The sequence below is a fragment of the Haliotis rufescens genome, unplaced genomic scaffold (genome assembly GCF_023055435.1).
Source record: "Haliotis rufescens isolate VD_foot unplaced genomic scaffold, xgHalRufe1.0.p SCAF_28, whole genome shotgun sequence".
Taxonomy (NCBI): domain Eukaryota; kingdom Metazoa; phylum Mollusca; class Gastropoda; order Lepetellida; family Haliotidae; genus Haliotis; species Haliotis rufescens.
Window position 1 is genome coordinate 3,420,219 of NW_025963979.1, and position 19,229 is coordinate 3,439,447.

At 45.2% G+C, this 19,229-nt stretch overlaps 1 protein-coding gene across 1 annotated transcript in view; it reads left to right on the forward strand.

The window, feature by feature from the left end:
- The window catches only part of LOC124119380 (WD repeat domain phosphoinositide-interacting protein 3-like), a 53,366-nt gene that overhangs the window by 14,337 nt on the left and 19,800 nt on the right, over window positions 1–19,229 (forward strand). The window contains exons 2-4 of the mRNA XM_046481868.2: window positions 8,929–9,003; window positions 10,897–10,998; window positions 12,627–12,714. Of these exons, the coding sequence (XP_046337824.1) occupies window positions 8,929–9,003; window positions 10,897–10,998; window positions 12,627–12,714 (265 nt within the window). The remainder of the gene's footprint in view (window positions 1–8,928; window positions 9,004–10,896; window positions 10,999–12,626; window positions 12,715–19,229) is intronic.

Below are 19,229 nucleotides of genomic sequence, written 5' to 3' on the forward strand. Positions count from 1 at the left end.
GTAAGGGCACTGAAGGTTATTCTACGACGATCTAAAGCTGCTGCAAGTCCAGGAAACACACTTTTCTGCCGGTCTCCCCTTCGTCGCAGTCGTTTGTCAGCCGGAATACTTTTCCCTGTGGCTCCGGGCGGTCATCCTTAAAGCTTATGAAGCCGCCGGATTGGACCCTCCCCCCAAAGGCTATCACCTGACACGAGATCAGGGCGATCGTATTTACACTGGTTCTTCACGGTATACTGTTCCATCCAGCCGTTCAAGGAAGCCTGTTCGTGGCGATCGGACACCGCCTTCACCAACCACTACTTCCGTGATGTAGCCTTGAAAGTTGTCGCCGGCGTTCACAGTTTTGGTCCCTGGTTGTAACCCAACAGGTCATCTATCACCGACGCCACTGATTCTCCGATACCCTGAGCGGGGCCCGTCGACCTCTCTGGTGTTTATCACCCCAGACGAGACGGCTCTCTTGCGTTCCGCATTCGCTCTTAGGTCAGTTTTAGTTTTGGGTTACCCGACTCATTCTATTTCTGTCACCTATCCGGGTTTTACTTTTTGCATCAACTCTCGTTTCCTGACGACAGGAATGGAAGTAGATGTGGACACCGGCGCCGACGCCAACGCCGCTGCTTCTCTGATACCTGAGCGGTGCCCGTCTGCCTCACCGGTGTTCCTTGCCTCCAGCCTAGGCTCTCCTGCGTTTCGCATTCGCTCTTGGGATTGGTCGTAGATTTTGCCGCTGACGCCGCTGATTCTTCGATACCCCGAGCGGGGCCCGTCGAACTCTCTGGTGTTTATCACCTCAGATTAGAGGGCTCTACTGCGTTTCGCTTTCGCTCTTCGGTAAGTTCTATATTTTGGCTACACGCCTCATTGTATTTCGGTTACCTATTCGGGCGTTTCGTTTTTGCATCGACTCTTGTTTCCTGAAGACAGGAATGGTCGTAGATGTTCCGGTCATCACTTGTATGCGGTGCGGATTCATCGGACCTTGACGAGGGTTTATTATGGTTCACATCTGCAGGTATGCCCACCGGCCATGCCGTCTGATAAAGATGCAATACGGAGTAATGCAGGATAAGTTAAAAAATTTAGTAAAATCTAAATATTTTTTTACATTTGTATACTTATCCTGCACGAAGTTTCAGATGTTATGTTTAAAGCAGTTATGTGTTTTGGTGTGACGTCATGACTTCCGGGTCACGTGCCGACTGTGAGAGGGCGCTGCCTCCTGAGCTGGTTGGGACAACTTTCTTCAGCAGCTGGATCTCACACAGTTCGTCTCTCTGTCAAAAGACAGCAGTAAATGCAATACGGAGTAATGCAGGATAAGTATACAAATGTAAAAAAATATTTAGATTTTACTAATTTTTCGAAGTCGAGGTGATGAAGTAATAAAGCCAAATTGTTTTTGGAATCTGACATCTGATTGACTCAAGCACCCTCATCCTTCATTTGAAGTGGGCAATCAAAGATTATATTTTTTAACTTATCCTGCATTACTCCTTAATTTATTTACTGCTTGTTCTTGACAGTGGGAAAGAGCTGTGTGAGGCCTTGCTGAACTAGCTGAGTGGCAACCCCTATCACACAGCTCCCATGTGCCGACTGAATCCTTTGTGTTGGCGAATTCTAATGTTTTCTTTGTGAAGTATATTGTGCATACGGTTTGAGTCTTCATATATTTCATATGATTTACGTCATAGCATGAATATTTAATGTCTGTTTGAGCCATTCACCACAGTAATTCTGGGCGTGTTGTTGTTTGAATTGAATACTGTTCGAATCATGCGTTCTGTATTCTCTGTCATGCTTGGTATTTATTGTTGTATCTTGGCAATAATATTGTTTATTAAAGTGATGGATTTTTGCATGGTTTGGGTAACCTTGTTTATCATAAACCCACATGACTGGGACAAACAATAATAGCATACCTATGCCGTCAGTGCTTCAGGCTCCCCTGGGATTCAGACACCCTGCCTTCCGCCAGGCGCCTCCTTAGACGATCCAGGATCTTGGTTCCACTACATGCAGATGCTGCAACAGGTTATGCCTAGGTTCCCAGCGCCTTCAACATCTGCGACTATCTCTGCGCCTCCGGCGATACCATCCTCAGTCCTACCCATCACATCTCTCCTAGCACCTCCCCCAGCATCTCTACAAGCGCCTATACCATTACCAGCATCTCTACAGGTGCCTCCACAAGCACCTCTACTAGCACCTATACCAGCGTCTCTGCAAGTGCCTCTACAGATGCCTTAACAGATGCCAAGCTTGGACCTTGTTGGTGCCTCTATGGTTTTGTCAACCTCATCTCATGGTTCTACCTCACCAGGCTCCTCTTCCCAACACAGTGGAAGCAAGTCTTCTCTCTCTCGACGCCGCTCTACAGTTCGGCGCTCTAGATATTATCGGTCCCTTCGTTCCGACATATGAGGGTTCTCTATCGCAGGTCAATTCCCACCTAGGTCTCAACCAGGTTGCAGATTGGCTGGCTGATCATTTAGCTTCGGTAGCACCTTACCCGGGGTAAGGCATTGACAAAAAGGACACAGTCTGGTCAGATCCTACATCCATCCAACCAGACCCCATGGTCAAAGACATGGTTGCCTTGTTAGACAAGGACTTCACTAAGCTCTCTCTTACACCTTCATTCACTTCCCGATCCACTCACTAGACCTCGTGGATCATGCCCACTATCTAGACGAGGACCTCCATTGCATGACAGGGTTAAACCGTTCAACCACCAGACACCAAGTTGGCCTATCTGGAGACGGAACTTTGGCGCTCTTTAAAACCACTCTCTGTCATGGCTTCCACCTCCAGAGCCATCATACAGGACCATTCAGAGGATAACCCTAATTGACTGGAGCATCTTACCACTGTCTTGGCATACTTTCAACAACAGATTGAACACATGAGGACCCATATGCGCGCAGCGCTCATAGAGATTACCAACACTCGCCAACTCGACTCTCTCGGAATGGGACCCTGGATTAAAGAGGGATCTGCTACATAAACCCTGGTCATCCACCGATCTCTTTAAGGGTGAAGTCACAAACACACACACTCGGTTATCCAGCTTTGGCAGAGACAAGACTGCCCTCAAGGCTCAGGCACACATTTCACACTCCACCTCCTTTAAACCCTCCAGTTCAGGCCACTATCAGCCCAGGTGGAACTCACTCAAGCTGCTAGACATGGCAACTCCACTTTTCACGGCAGAAGCCAGGGCAATTGAAGTCGTCTGGATACTACCAGCCTTGACGTGGCTGTTCCCATGGTGGGAGCAGTGACCTCAAGGCAAAGGACTGATATGACAAACATCAATGACTGGGGCCTCTGTTACTCTTAGCAGACACCCCCTACACAATAGCAGCTGCTACACCCCAACTCTGCTGGCCAAAGAGGACATAGAGATTATCCACTCCCAAGCCTTAACCCCAGGCTTCTATTTGCCAATATTCCTTGATCCCCAATTATGCACGATACACAATTTGGCCACATTCAACAAGCACTACATGGCTCGTCTACCGTACTTCTGGATGACCACTCTCGCGTTGCTCAGGTCCAAGAGACAGGCTCACGACTGATCAGCCTTGATATCCAGGATGCTTATTTACATGTGCCCATCCATCCCAGCAACAGGAAATTCCTCTGATTCATCTTCAATGGAATCTACTATCAATGGGCGGTGCTCCCATTTGGTATTTCCTCGGCCCTGTGGCCATTTGCACGCATCACCAAGCAGATAGCCATTTTCCTCCATCTGAGGAATGTCGAGTTTGAGGCGTACATAGACAACTGCCTTCTGAACCACCAGGACACGTTCATGCTCCTCCGTCTTCAGGAACTTCACACAATGTCTCCTACATCAATTTGGATGTATCGTCAACATGTGGAAATCAGAACTCGCACCTTCATTCAATCTTCAGTTCATCGGAGGCCTATTCGAAACAAACCGGGACCTCCTATGTGTACAAGGGACAGGTGGCACTGAATACAACTCCCACCTAGTCCCTGCTGTCCACCATCCCCACCAACCGCGCGCTCTGCGCCAGTGGCAGGTACTCCTAGGTCAGCGCAGGATCTGACCTCCAGAGGGAGACTTCAACTGCACCCTGTACAGATGTTCCTTGCTCCCTACATCAGACGCCAGGATCAGTCGGTGTCCATTGTCTTCCCGGACCGTCTCAAACCACACCTTAAGTGGTAGACGGGGGAATCAAACATTTTAGATGGTGTTTCTTTGACAGAGCTTACGACCTTGTTACACCTATTTGTTGACACCTCTTCAAGGCTGGGGAGCACATCTGGAGGGTCAAGTTGCCTAGGGGCTGTGGTCTGTAAATTAACAATAGTGGTACATCAACAGCCTAGAACTAGAGGCGCTCATACTGGCTCTCTTGAAGCAGACGCTCCAGCGTGCTTGGATCAGCATATCCACGGACAACATCACTGTTGTATGGTGCCTCTGCAATCAGGGCACGACCCACTCCCACTCCCACGTCAAACATTTCCAGTTTTTCCAACTAGACCATCCTCTGGAACACCAGTGTTGGGTCCAACACATCCCCCTGGTTGTCGCAACATTCTTGCAGACGCCCTCTCCAGACTGAACAAGACAGCTCCCACAGAGTGGAAATTCCATCCGCCCTTGTCTGGAATCCACCTCGGCCACCCCAACATCTACCTGTTTGCCACCAGCCAGAACTACCAGGTCCGGACCTTCAAATCACCGGTACCGGACCCTCAGGCTTGGGCAGTTGATAACTTCAGCGTAAGCTTTTCTGCCGCCAGTACTCCTTCCCAGGGTACTTCTAACCTTGATCGCGCCTTGGTGGCCGGCAAGAGGCTGGTTCATGAATCTCAAGGAGATAACTGCCACCAACCCTCTCAAACTCCCAGACTGACCCTCATAGCATGCGGCCCGATCAGAGCCTTAAAGTGCCAAAGGCTTTTCGGATAGAGTGGCGAGGGTAATTATCCTTGTGCATAGACCATCTACCAGGGGTCTGTACAACAATAAGTGGCATTCCTTTGAGAGTTTTGCAAGGAAAACACCAGGACCCCACCTCATCTCCCCAATTCTTGACTGTATTTCTACTGCTTTTGCGCCACAAACGTCTGAAGGGCAGCACCATCATGACCTACCTTGTGGCCCTCAACTCTGGTTGTTCTGGAAGATTGGAAAATGACAAAGATTTCGGAACCGCAAGCCTTACTACGCTCCTTCCGCCTGGAAGACCAAAAGGCCAAGTCTCTACCCCCAGCATGGAATATAGACATGGTCCTTACCTTAATGAGAGGCACAGCCTTTGAACCACTCCAGTAGGTGTTGTACTATAACCTCACCAAAAAGACTGGACACTAATCGTTTTTTTATTGAGCAGGAGCGCACTGATCTGTTCATCCAGGATTGTGCTGGGACTTCATAGCCAAGAATCAACCCCCTTCCTAATCCCACCCCTTTCTTTGATAGTGGGGTCAGAGGATGAACAGGAAGTGTTACTATCCGGTTAGGGCGCTGTGCTGCTTTATTTGATGCTCCAAGGACCGTCGAGGACAACATCGCCGCCTACTCATACTGGTATCAGCGACATCACAGGTTGAAGTGGGCCGCTGCACGATTGCCGTATTGCTTCGCACCATCATATTTCAGGCCATGTCACCCCAGATTAGGAGGCTACATGCAACACACATTAGGCTCTGTACATCAGTTCTAGATTTTAATTTCATTCAACTTCTCCACTGCCTTAATACCTGGACTTCACGGATACCTAACTTTCTCCCTCCCTGTCAACAGGAATGGTCACTCGATGCCGGACATCGCCTTTGCTGATTGGCCGAAGCGTTTTGAAGAATTTTATTGGATATCACTTCTGAATTTATGCCCTCAACTGTACTGTCGGATAAAGAAGCATTTAGTTGCAATGCAGGATAAGTTAAACAATCTAGTAAAATCCTAGATATTTTTTATATTTGTATACTTATCCTGCATTGCTGTGTCTAAAGTGGCCCAACCATCGCAGAGCTACCTCCCCACTATGCCTTCAGATGTTCTGGTCTAGCATTAATGTGGTGACACATGGCATCACCCCTTCTGTAGTCATTTTGGAGCTGTGTGATAGGGTTAGCCACTCAGCTAGTTGACACAACTTCTTCTTTAGCAAGACCTCACACAGCTCTTTCTCACTGTCAAGAACAAGCAGTAAATGCACTAAGGAGTAATTCAGGATAAGTATACAAATATAAAAAGTATCTAGGATTTTACTAGTTATATTGACCCGACCTTCCATGGAGGTGTCCTCAGATCTTAATGCAGAGATATGGTATTGGGGTGAACTATCTGATTTTAATGACAGAGCAATCTGATCTGTGTATTGGCTCTCGTATATGTCGACCAGCTTATCTATCCAGTGGAACTTGAATCATTTTACTATTTCATTGTCCTAAGGCTGTATTTACCTCACGTACAATCTTGGATTTAATATAATGATAATAAATGCACATCTGTTAATATGTGTCATATGTCATGATATATCCATCTTCAAAAGCCTGGTTGTGGCCCTACACAATAAGATCGGTTCTTTTAGTAACTTGGTAAATCAAAGAATATAGAGCTCTATTACATGTTAGTTTCTCACATTGTGCTACATACGACAAAGTTCGACGGAATAGACTTGAGATGGATGGTTTGACTTATGTTCTCTTCAGTGTATATACAACCTTGAGAAGAAGTCCTGGAAAGAATAAGCTCCACCTATGAGACAGCTGAGGATCATGTGCATGGTTGCACAAATACATTGGTCAACTGGATTAAATTTGTTCATGCAAAGAATCCAACTGTCCTCAATGACCATGTCCTTGGACATGTTTCTGAACATCTTCATTTTGTTTCTGATGTTGTGCAATGGCATTGATTCTTCTGTCTTGATAAACGTCATAAAGTACACTCAATACCAAAGAAGCACGAACAATAGCAACATATGGAGTAGTATCTAAGTTAAGAAGAGATGTTTCCAATGTGTACCAACTACTGACAAAACTAACAAGCAGTCAAGTGTTAAAACAGAGTGTCTTTATTGTTATCAATGTATTATTGCGTCACATTTTCACTTGAACAGTAACATCATAGCGGCTGTTCATAATGTCACTTTTGAGTTCAGCAAAGAGAAATGTCAAAGTGTGTGACCTCCATTAGCAGCGATCACAACAGCACAATGGATACTTATGCTCATGGACAGGTTCCAGGTGAACACTTGAGGGATGTTATTGTAACTGTTCACTTAGTTCAAGACAGCTTGATGCAGTTGTTGCACATTGACTGGAAAACCAGATGTTGTTGCCAAGCAAAATAAGGGGCCGCTACAGGTCTCTGCACTTCGTCTATACATCGCTGCACATTTACACCTCTACCACGTCCCTGGTTATTGTGTTGGAAGATTACAAGTGGAACTTGACGACCACAACTCATGGCACCCCTAAGCATGAGGGAAGGTTCCCCCAATGTTTATTTTTTAACACACATGGGTCATTGTAACCCTCTTTTGATATCGCCATATTCTAACATAGCTGTCCACCGCTTTGTTACAAAACCAACTTTCATCTGAAAGCACTACATTCTGTCATTATCTATTCTGCCAGTATTACCTAGTTTTGCCGAGGAAGGCGGTGGCATGGAGTCAATCAAGCCCCAACAAAGGGTCTGCGGCACCATAAATGGTTGTTGATGGGATTGCCTTGAACGGTATTGAGACTTATTGGCCTGTTGCGAGTTCCAACAGTGTTTCTTGCTGTACTGGCTGCCTGTAAGAACCAACTCCACATTTGAGAATTAAAAATATAACTATCCTGTCCGTATGACATCACCCAAGTGTGACCCCTCCGAGCTCGTTCATTGACATTGTTTTTCTGGACGTGACGTTGCAGAAATCTGTAAACAGTTGACTTGTGAACTCTATATTGATGGGCAACACGTTGAACAGTTCACCCGGCCTCAATATTGCCAATAACTCTGTGCCTGTCATCAGTGCTCAAGTGTGGCATGACAGTGGGTGCATGTAAACAAGACTAAATTTTTGCAGCGTTATTTTCACATTTAAGTACCCCTTTTCATGCTGCATGTGATTTCCAAACTTTACACACTAATCCTGCTCGATACAAATGGTGCATTTCAAGTCATGGATCTATGACGTCACATGTGCTGTGTTCATGAGCGTTGGTTCAAACAACATACCAGTGTGTTTGTGCATCAACCATCAAAATATCTCTTCAGTATGAGTAATTCTTCATATATTAATCAACATGTATGGTATCTGCGTTTCTTTTGGTTGTGAGTATATATGCGTATATATGCGTATATATGCCTTGAACTATCAAGGGTATATATCTGTTCTCTCGTGGTTTTAATCTGGGTATTCGGGCCCGCTGCTATCCACAGATATTTTTTCAGCAGTCTGTGACAAAAACCTTTGAGGCTACAAGCCTGAAGAAGGCTCTTAGCATCAGTGTTACGAGTTATGTCCCTTCTAAGCCTCTCCTATAGACCAATCAGATTCCACCTCTTGTATCACTTGCATTTGCTTCAAACAAAACAGTGGCTCCCAGTCAGGATGATCTGATCTATAATCAAGATCTATGTTGTGATAAAACAGGTCTTTCATCGTGAAATGCATCAAATCATGTGAGCACCTTGAAAAGATTTGGAAAATATCTGTTGACAACGAGTTGGCGGTGCACATGCTTTGCAAATCCTGCAATCGATCGAAATCTGCACAACAGTTTACGAAGATGGTCAAAAACACTGACACAAAGTAGAGACGTTATTTAACAATGTTTATTTTTCTCATAACAAGTACATTTGGAGCAAGTTATATGTATATGATCAAATATAACAGTTCAATGATAATTTGTTTTCACTGACTATTTCAGGATGTTTTGCCTGTGGGATGGAAACAGGGTTTCGAGTGTACAATGCAGATCCCCTGAAGGAGAAAGAAAGGCAAGGTAGGTGCTTAGTATTGGTCATTTAATCTGTTTGATAAGGGTTGGATGCTTTTTGTGCATTGGCTGCAGATTTGTAGTATCTCAACTCTTGGTTTAAGCATATTTATTTTCACAAAAGTGTGAAAATGGATTGGTAAACAAGCGAAGAGCTTATGTAATACCTCCTCATTACACATAAGACATATTACAATAAATACATCAGTGAAAGTTAGATGTAACAAATGAATTGTGCATGCTGAACAAGATGTGTATATATATTAAATCTGTTTCAACTCTTCACAATGAACAGAAACATGTCTTGATAAACATATAGTTTATTCCCCCATACATCACACATACATCATCAAGTCAGTGTTCACACACTGAGTGATGCGATCAGGCATGCATCTATATAAAGTCAAGTTCAGTTAATCTGACATGGTTGGTTGCATATGAATATGTCAGATTAACGAGTATGTCGGATAAATGAAATTAAGTGATATCAACCTTTGCGATAAAAATCAAACAACTACGATAGATAACGATACAAACATGTTACAAAAATATGAAAATGCAATATTCATATTGTTATGTTACATTGTTAGTGGAATATGTTTTCTAAACATGCAACCTCTGAAGCTTAACACAAAACAACTGTTACGGACTGTACGACTGATTCAAAATACTTTAAAAAGAATAGTGTGGAATGGAAGTCACCAGTTTGAAACTGGTGCCACAAATCTCAAGAAAGCTCCTTTCTTAGTGGCTAATGTCAACCTCCTGTTAGTCTTTTCATTGGTCGGTCATAGTTTGCGAAAGGTCGTTCTGACTTGACCTGTAATTGGATGTCCTCAGCGAGAACTTGAATATGATTTTAATGAGATTAAGGTAATCTAAGCAAGTGATTAATCCTGTTTTGTTTATTTAAAGCATTAATTATCCCCTGACTAACAAAGTTGGTGGGGATATAGAAACAGGCTCCGTCCGTCCATCACGTTTTGTTTCTTGAGCATAACTCAGAAACCGTTCAATATTTTTTCATGAAACTTTGCAGGTCTGTCAAGTACATCCTGAACTGTTGCCTTTTGCTCTTTAGAAATTTTAGAAATTTTGATTTTTTACGTTTCCATGGCAACAAGATGGACTTAGGTTCTGTGAGGGTAGGGTTCGTTTCCTGAGCATGACTCATAAACCGTTCAATATTTTTTCATGAAACTTTGCAGGTCTGTCAGGTACATGCTGAACTGGTGCCTTTTGCTATTTAGAAATGTTAGAAATTTTGATTTTTTACGTTTTCATGGCAACAAGATGGACTTAGGTTCCAACTCTTTTTTTTTTTATACAATTTCCATGACAAATTCCACCTCGGTTAAAAAAGGTTAGGGTTTGTTTAGATTTAATTATGTCATAAATTCTGCAACAGGGATGGGGGATATAGCCACGTTAGTGGCAAACTCTTGTTGTTTATTGTTAAGCAAGTTTATCTCTGCAGCCATTGAAATATGCAGCTTTCAGCCGACTCGTCTCGCATCCAAAACACGGGGCGGTGTACTCGTGGGCAAATGATCACTGAGAGCGCTGATCACTGTGATGGATTAACGAGACTGATTAATGACTGATTTTGGTAATTTGTTGCAAATAAGGTGTGTCAGAGTTGGAGTGCGAAATTGTCTGATTAACGGGTCTAGATGCACTGATTAAATCAGTTCATTAGTGTCGGATAAAGCTGATTGTTGGATTAACGAGTGTTGGATTAAAGGGACTTGACTGTATAGTAGAGAGAGCTATACTCTCAAGCCCCTGAGTCTGCACGAGATAGTCTCGTACCAATAGCTCTCACACAATAAATTATAAGATTTTTATACTTTTAGATCATGTTAACTATCGATGTTATTCCACATTCTTTTTCTGTAGATTTTGCCGATGGAGGTGTTGCTCTGATAGAGATGTTGTTTCGGTGTAATTATCTTGCTCTTGTCGGTGGAGGTAAAAATCCAAAGTATCCACCAAATAAAGGTATGTATAAGTCATCACATCAGTTTAATTTTTGTTTATACATGTATGCAAGTATTACCTTAACTAATCATCTGTTAGAGATATCCTTATGTAACTAGTAATTTCCATTTGTTCCATTATTTTGAATCAGTGAAATACATTGGAGTCTGTCTAAACCAGCAGCATTATTGATGAACAAGACAGAGTGCATCAAGGAGAAAGCGTCAAAGACTATTAAACTCCTTTTATATGACATCTATTATGATTCAGCATCGGCACACAAGTTTGGTTCAGTACAGTACAAGTCTTTCAAGTGTATCAGTCTGTAAGCTTAATGTGGGGGAAAAGCCCTAAGTGTCGCTGATCGTAGAAATTAAACATTTTGGCAAATTTGATTTAAATCAAATCTTTAATTCCAATACGATATCTATCTGAGTAGAGATTTGACAACACCCCCATAGAATGTTGCGTCTGGTGAACCCACACTGAACTTTGATGGCACAATCTAAATGATTCATAACACAATTAAAGCCACAGGAAAACCACCATCCAGCCACAAGCTAGAACCTTCAGGAGCAGTGTACCACATGTCGTGCAATTGTGGACAAGCTTATATTGGCAACACATATATAGGCCCCTAAAAACCTGAATTAAGGAACATCAAATGTTCAGTCTCCAAAAAGGACCCTAAATCAGCTCTATTAGACCATATCCATGACAACCCAATTTAAGCCACAGGATCCAGTGGGACAAAGTCAAAGCCCTCACCATCAACCTCAAAGACTTCAAAATCAGAAAACTACAAGAAGCCATCAACATAAAAAGACTCCAACCATCAATCAACCGTGACCAAGGCTACTACATACCACTGGCGTACCACCAACTCTTTAATGACCACAATCAGTCATACTCCTTTTGTTGTTTATTTACTGTCTTCACCCTTTTATATTACAGCCCTTCACCGGCCAATTTGTTTTACCCTTCTCTGTACATAAAAGGTTTCTCCACTCCAGTGTAACTGCATCTTAAACCTACTCAACTGTATAAACACTGCCTCCTATCCTGTATATACATTTGTCAACCATTCTCTGTACATCACTTGCTTGATAACGGTGTTAGAACCTACACCGAAACATCGCTCCTAATTGTAATAAAGAAGTTGTTCATCAATATATCTTATCCTTACTTAGTACTCCAACTTCTAAATACCTCTCAAAGAAGTTTTTAAATAGTTGTCGCACACTGACTCATTTACCAATTCCAGTTTTCTTAATTAACAGTAACAGTTAACTTGCTAGATCAACATTGCAATCCCGCCATGTTCAGAGGGTTGCTGACAGCTGTTGTCACAGTAGTCCTCCTATCATCTCGTCAGCAAACATTATTGGTATTAAGAGAGGACATTGGAGATTGGGACTAACACTCAGTGCCTGATGCCGGTGTACTCAAAGTTTAAATAATAGTGTCTTTAACCAAGCTTTATAAACAGTAAATAAATGCCGATTTATAGGGAGTGACGGAGTACTCAGCTGCTGGTTTAGTCCACTGTATTGTATTCTGGCAACTAGAATGTGGTAACTGTACATGTTGCTAAAGAGTATCCACCATGGAAGTTAGTTGCGCTTGACCACCCCATGTTGTTTGTCTAGTGATGGTGTGGGATGACCTAAAAAAGAAACATGTCATCGAGCTGGAGTTCTCTACTGATGTCCGAGGTGTCAAGTTACGCAGAGATAGGTCAGTCATACCTTGTATTCCATAAAACCACTCATTGAATGCAGGCAATCATATCGTTATTCAGGAAGCCCATAGGAGATATGTGTCATGTCATGTCATGCCAGTCAACTAAATTGAGGATCGAGTGGTCACAGTGTGTTACTAGGACCAGAGACCACATAATAGAGGGACGGCCCTCCCCAACAGTTTATCATAAACCATCAGCGTTACGATCGGGCATGTAACTGATACACCCTGACACCCTGCTGTTAACCTCCCTGTACCACTGCAGATGCGCGATAGATGCGCAGACATTCACGACTGACCATTCTGGTAACCACGTAAACAATATTACTTAATATCTGGGGCTAGAGTTAATTCCCTTTGTCGAGATTTCTCCGACTACGACCAGCGACAATCCAATAAAAGGACATCTCTTAGCGGATTACAAAGATTTTTTTTCATATCTCTCATTAGCACATGTCAGTTGGCTGCAAATTATTTGCTGAACATGTGTGTCTTCCGGGACATTTATTTCAATTTACATTTGCCACAGTCATGGACGACTTCATTCACTGGGATGATTTCGTCTTGGACCTAGATATGCCACTTGAAGAATTCCCACTCTACGACCAGGGGTTTGTTTCAGATGACCCTTGGTCTGAATAGAATGACCGCGACATTACCGCAACAAAGCCGTCGGTAATACCTCTCAAAAAGTTTCACTCACAGTAAAAGATAGGAAATGAAAATATGACGTCAGTCTACGAGCGTAGGTTTTCGAGGGCGTGGGAAGAAAAAGCCGTTCCGATATCAAAATTATTTTATAACGTATTCTATTTGTTTTAAAATCAGTTAATATATCTCATTTTATGCTGCAACTGTTAACTATTATAAATAGACAAATATACCAAATCTACTACGAACGACACAGAAAACTACGATCCGGTAAATTGCACAGGAACTCAGGGAGTGTAAATAAAACTCATCAAGTAGCAATGAAGACACTTGTAACATATCACCATATTCACGATGTTCACAAAATATATCTCCAGATTAACTTCATATCTTATAATAAATCCAGGCTAGATTTACTTGCAAAAATGCATGGTCACCGGCTGGTGTAAATGCTTTAATGTTAGCCAGAAAAAAATGATGCCATATTAATGTTTTTATTTCATGTAAATTCGCTACTATTTTATAATGCTAATAGTTCCAGTGAATTAAAAATACACATTAAACTACGAGCGTTGTTAAATGAATTTTCGATGTGTCCGACAATGGGCTTCGCAAGTAATCAAATGTTATTGGTTAATGCAAGTTTGGGGCTAGCAGTGATAATGGGGTTTGCTGGAACAAGATATTTTTTCAAAGGGAGGCTACTGTTAAATTCCAAAGCAAAGAGGGCGATTGTAATTTTACAGTCCTTATTTAATATTACCCGATTAGTTTGATATTTTTCAGCATTCAAATAATTAGGTATTTCAGGTATAACAATATAGCTTCAACGAGCATGGTACCAGATATATACTAGTATATCGTAAACTGTAGTAACGTTTGTAGTTTTCCAAATTGTTTCATCATGGTTTTCTGTTTACATCTGATCAAAGAAAAACAAACTTTAAACTCTAACCTGGAACGAGGCATGCAAATGTTACTATTAAAATAAAACAAAACATCACAAACTCTGACATATGTAGATGTATTTATCATAGAAAAGGACAGTAGACCATCTATTTATTTTACTGAATGACACCTTCGACCTTGTTGTCTCGAACTTCTCTCCAGGCGACTGTCGATATCATCCTTCTTCTTTCTTGGCATTTACAAAGCAAATGATAATTTTATAATACAAATATTTCATAAAACGGATCTTTATTTTTGTATGATGTTTTCATTGTTGTGTAACACAGAAGACCCGGGTTCGATTCCCGACATGGGTACAATGTGTGAAGCCCATTTCTGGTGTCCCCAGCCGTGATATTGCGTGAATATTGCTAAGAGCGGCGTTAAACCATACTCACTCACTCACTCACTCACTCACTCACTCACTCACTCACTCACTGTTGTGTAAGTAACAAAGTAAGTAGTACCTTCATCATATTTACATTATTATGATTGGGTTTAGGCCCAGATCATATGGCTCGTAATCAATTTTTACACGGCATAAAATATAAAATAGATTAAATGTAGTCATGATTAATAAAGACAAAATCTACAGAAGATAACAAATATAAATCATCGTCAAAATTACATTAAGTAATACGTTACCACTGTTATACCGAGGCTGTTGTCCCCCACAACTGCTCTTATAGCGAAATCTTCCACAGAGATCTCAATTACCTCATGCAGCACGTGCGTAGCCACCTAGCTGCCATGTGACACCCTTCACTCTTGTCTCTTCGCTTGCCTTCGCAAGACGTATCCATAGACTGCTCTGCGTTCTACCAGCCTCCTGCTATCCTTGGTGATATTTATTACTGTTTCTTAGTCCTAAGTGAACTGTAATATACGGGGCGTTCGTTATACAGCGCCTAGAAAATTTTCCCGCCTAAATTTCGCGCCTTTTTTCGCTACTAACGGGGGGGTGGCGGCGGCACTTTGTGTTTTCCGTCTACCTTTAGTGGTATATTGTGGGGGTTTTTTTTGCATCACCTATCATGATATATATATATATATCTATAATATATGTATTTTATGTATTCGCTATTATCATTTGTTTTTCTTCGGAAAATCTACGTTTGTGAATATGTTTGGTGTGTGTGTTGTAACCATGTTTTGCTTTTTGTTCAAAGAACAATTTCTGACATGGAATTGGATTTGTCCAGCACCCCGACTACTCCTGCTGCCAGGCGCTGCGGCGCTTGTCAGAAGTTTTTGTCGTCCCGGGATCCCCACGATCGATGCCCGCGGTGCCGGGTCCCTTGCGAGGACACCCGGTGCACCCTGTGCAAGGGTCTGGGGCCTGAGGATTTTGCGCGATACAGGTGCTACGTGCGTTCTGCTATCACCCCTGAGTTGGCCGGTTCGTCCGGTCGGGCGCCCATTGCGGGCACTACCTCCTCGGCGGCGGATCCCTTGGCGGCCCTTGGGCTGTCCGGGGTTTCCGTCGCGGCTTTGTTGTCGCAATTGGTGGACTCCAAACTGGTGGCATTATCTCAGGATAAGGCCCTGGTTGTTCCGTCCCCGGCCCCTTCGGTGGCTGCGGGTTCGGACACGGGGTCTACGGGTACGGCGGCGGTTGCCGTAGTCACCGGTCCTTCCCCCGAGCCGATACTCCCGTTATCTACTAAGGACCGTGTGGCCATGGTGTATGACCTCTTTGAGGACATGCCACGGCCCCAGCCGGTACCCCGGGGAATCCACGGCTCGGTGGGTTCCTCCGAGGTTTTCGACGAGTCCGCCGACAAGGCTTTTCCTGCGTCAACTTTGTTGAGCGGGATCAAGCCGTCTCTGGAGAAAGCCTTCACGGCGGCCTCCGGTCGGGGACTCCCGTTACCTCCTCCGTCGTGGAGAAAGGGTTCGTTCCCGGTGCATGACTTGGCCTTCCCAGAATCAAGGCCCACCGCGGAGGCCCATGTGCAGAGGTTGGGTGTCTGTGCCCCACCCTGCTGCTACAATCACTCAAGCGACTTTACAGCAGATGGACACCCTCTCTCGGCACTCCATGCTCGCTATGTCACATGGCGACACCTACTTGGTGGCGGCGGCCAGTCTGGTCGAAGGTTCCCCCACCAGCGCATTTACAACTGTTTGATCGGTTTGAATGCAACCCTTGAGTACCTTGCCGGGGCTTCGGCCTTTCTTTCCGGCACGTGCCATTTTTTGAGGCGGCAAGCGTACCTTGCCTCTTCTGGGTTGGACGCCGCCAACCAGGAGGTGTTACTTTCACAGCCTTGGTCTGCGCAGACCCTATTTAATAATTGGATCCCTGGTGTTCTAAAAGAACAGCAGTCTGCTTCGTCTGCCGCGGCTTCGCAACATATGTTGGATCTGGTTGGGTCTCTCCACAGACGCCTGGGTGGTGCCCCTAAATGGAGCGCCCCTCAGGATGCTGCGCCCGGGAAGTCCAAGGGGTCGGTGTCTTCTTCCTCCGGGAAGAGGTTCCGCTCTGAGGGCCCCGGTAAGGGCAACTTGCCGCCCTTTCGGGGGAAGAAGGGACACTGGGGGAAGCCTAAGCCGTCTCGTGACGGTAAGGGCTCCTCCAAATGACTCTCTCTTGCAGGGTTCGTGTGCCAACAGCGCAAGCTTCGGTTGGCCCGTAGGCGAACCCGAGTCATTCAGCCCTGGACAGTTGCATCTGGGACTTACTGGGAGAATTGGGAACAAGTGTTCGACGACCCGTGGGTGGTCAACACGATTCGGTAGGGCTATCGGCTAGATCTCAAAGCGGATGCGCCACTCACCGTCGCCCCGTTGGAAGGTTTCTATTCGGAAGCCGATCGTCCCATCCTCGCCGATGCCATCGGCAGTTTGGTGGAGAAGAGGGCGGTACGGGTATGGGAGTTAGTCCTACCAGAAATAACACCGGGGTTTTACTCCAGGATATTTCTTGTTCCCAAGAAAGACAGTGCGGAATCGTTCAACGAGTTTTACCTGCACAAGCCGCCCAAGTTCAGAATGTTGACCTTGGCGGACCTGAAAGCTCTGATCATGCCGGCTGACTGGCTCGCTTCGATCGACCTGAAGGATGCTTATCTGCATGTTCCGATTCACTCGGATCATCACAAGTATCTCAGGTTTGTCTTTCAAGGCAGGCACTACGAGTGGGTTGTACTCCCATTCAGTCTTTCGTCCGCTCCCTGGCTGTTCACCCGGTTAACCACCCCCATGGTGGGGTTCCTCCACAAGAGGGGTATCAGGTACTTCGCGTACCTGGACGACTCGCTAGTGGCCAATCGAATGACGGACGCCCTGTCACGCCATCTCGATTTCGCACGTCGGCTCTTGGAGCAATTGGGGTGGATTATCAATCTCCCCAAGAGCGAGTTAACCCCCTCACAGAACTTGCAGTTCATCGGAGGTCCATCGCCTCTTTGTCCCCCAAGACCGGTGGCACAAGATTCAGGTGATGATTGCCAAAGTCTTAGCGGTGCAACAGACTGTTCACTTTTGGGAACAGCTGTTAGGGCTACTTGTGTCAGCCCAGGACTGCACCGATTGGGGTCGTCTCCAACTCCGCCTGCTGCAATGGTTTCTAATCCAGTTGTTAGCACAGGAGGAGAACAGTGCGACCGTTGCCCTCCCGGATCGGCTCCGACCGCATCTGGAGTGGTGGACGGTCCCTTGCAACGTCTTATCAGGTGTCTCTATGCGGCCCTTCCACGCCACGTTGAACCTGTATACAGACGCTCACTAGTGGGCTGGGGCGCCCATCTAGAGGGGGAGGGGAGCTCGGGGCTGTGGTGCGTAGACGAACAAGGTCTTCACATCAATTGCCTCGAGTTCAAGGCAGTGATAAACGCAGTCAATCACTGGAAGCATCGTCTCGTCGACGCCCGGCTCATGCTGGCGACCGACAACACGACGGTAGCGTCCTATGTGAACAAACTGGGGGGAACCCACAGTCACTCCCTACTCGATCTCGCGTTCGAGTTTTACGCTCTGGTGGACAGTGTCCCGTGCCAGGTACGCGCCCGTCACATCCCAGGTGTGCCGAATGTACTGGCCGACGCTCTATCGAGGCCTTGGGATCCGAGCCCCACGGAGTGGATGCTAAACCCAGTGGTGTTTCAGTGGCTGTGCGAACGTTTGGGTCGTCCGATGGTCGACCTGTTCGCAACCAGGTTCAACAATCAACTCCCGTTGTTTGTATCACCAGTCCCGGACCCGAGGGTCATCGATCACGATGCTCTCGCGTTAGACTGGACAGGCATGGACGCTTATGCTTACCCGCCGATGGCGTTAATACCACTCATTCTAAGCCGGCTCCAAGGAGTTCGCTGTCGAATGTTACTGATCGCGCCCATGTGGCCAAACAGATCATGGTACCCCGACTTGCTGGCCCAGGCCACGCAGTCGCCACTTCCACTGCCTGTGAGACCGGATCTGCTGATCCACCCTCACACCCGTCAGCTTCATCCAAACGCAGGGCAGTTCAATCTGCATGCGTGGATGTTGTCACCGAGCGTCTGAGGAGTAAAGGTTTTTCTCGTCGGGCGTCTCAGGCATACGTTAGTATGCATCGTGATTCTACCCAGGTGTATAATGCACGTTGGGCTATTTTCACGAAGTGGTGTTGCAAACATCACATTCATTCGCCAGATAAGGTATCTGTGCAGGATATTGCTCGTTTCATGTCTCGCTTACGAGAGACCCGGAAACTCTCCGGGGGTTCCATTGCCAACTATGTCTCGTCCGTTGCTACGGTACGGGACGTTGCTATGGGTACCAGTCTCTCAAAAGAGCCGGTGATTCAGGGTTTATCAAGGGTTTCAAACAGCAAGATCTTAAAAAGGGCCGCCTTCGGGCACCGACCTGGGATCTCTCCTTAGTGTTACAATCACTTACGGAGGCTCCGTATGAACCCTTGGGTA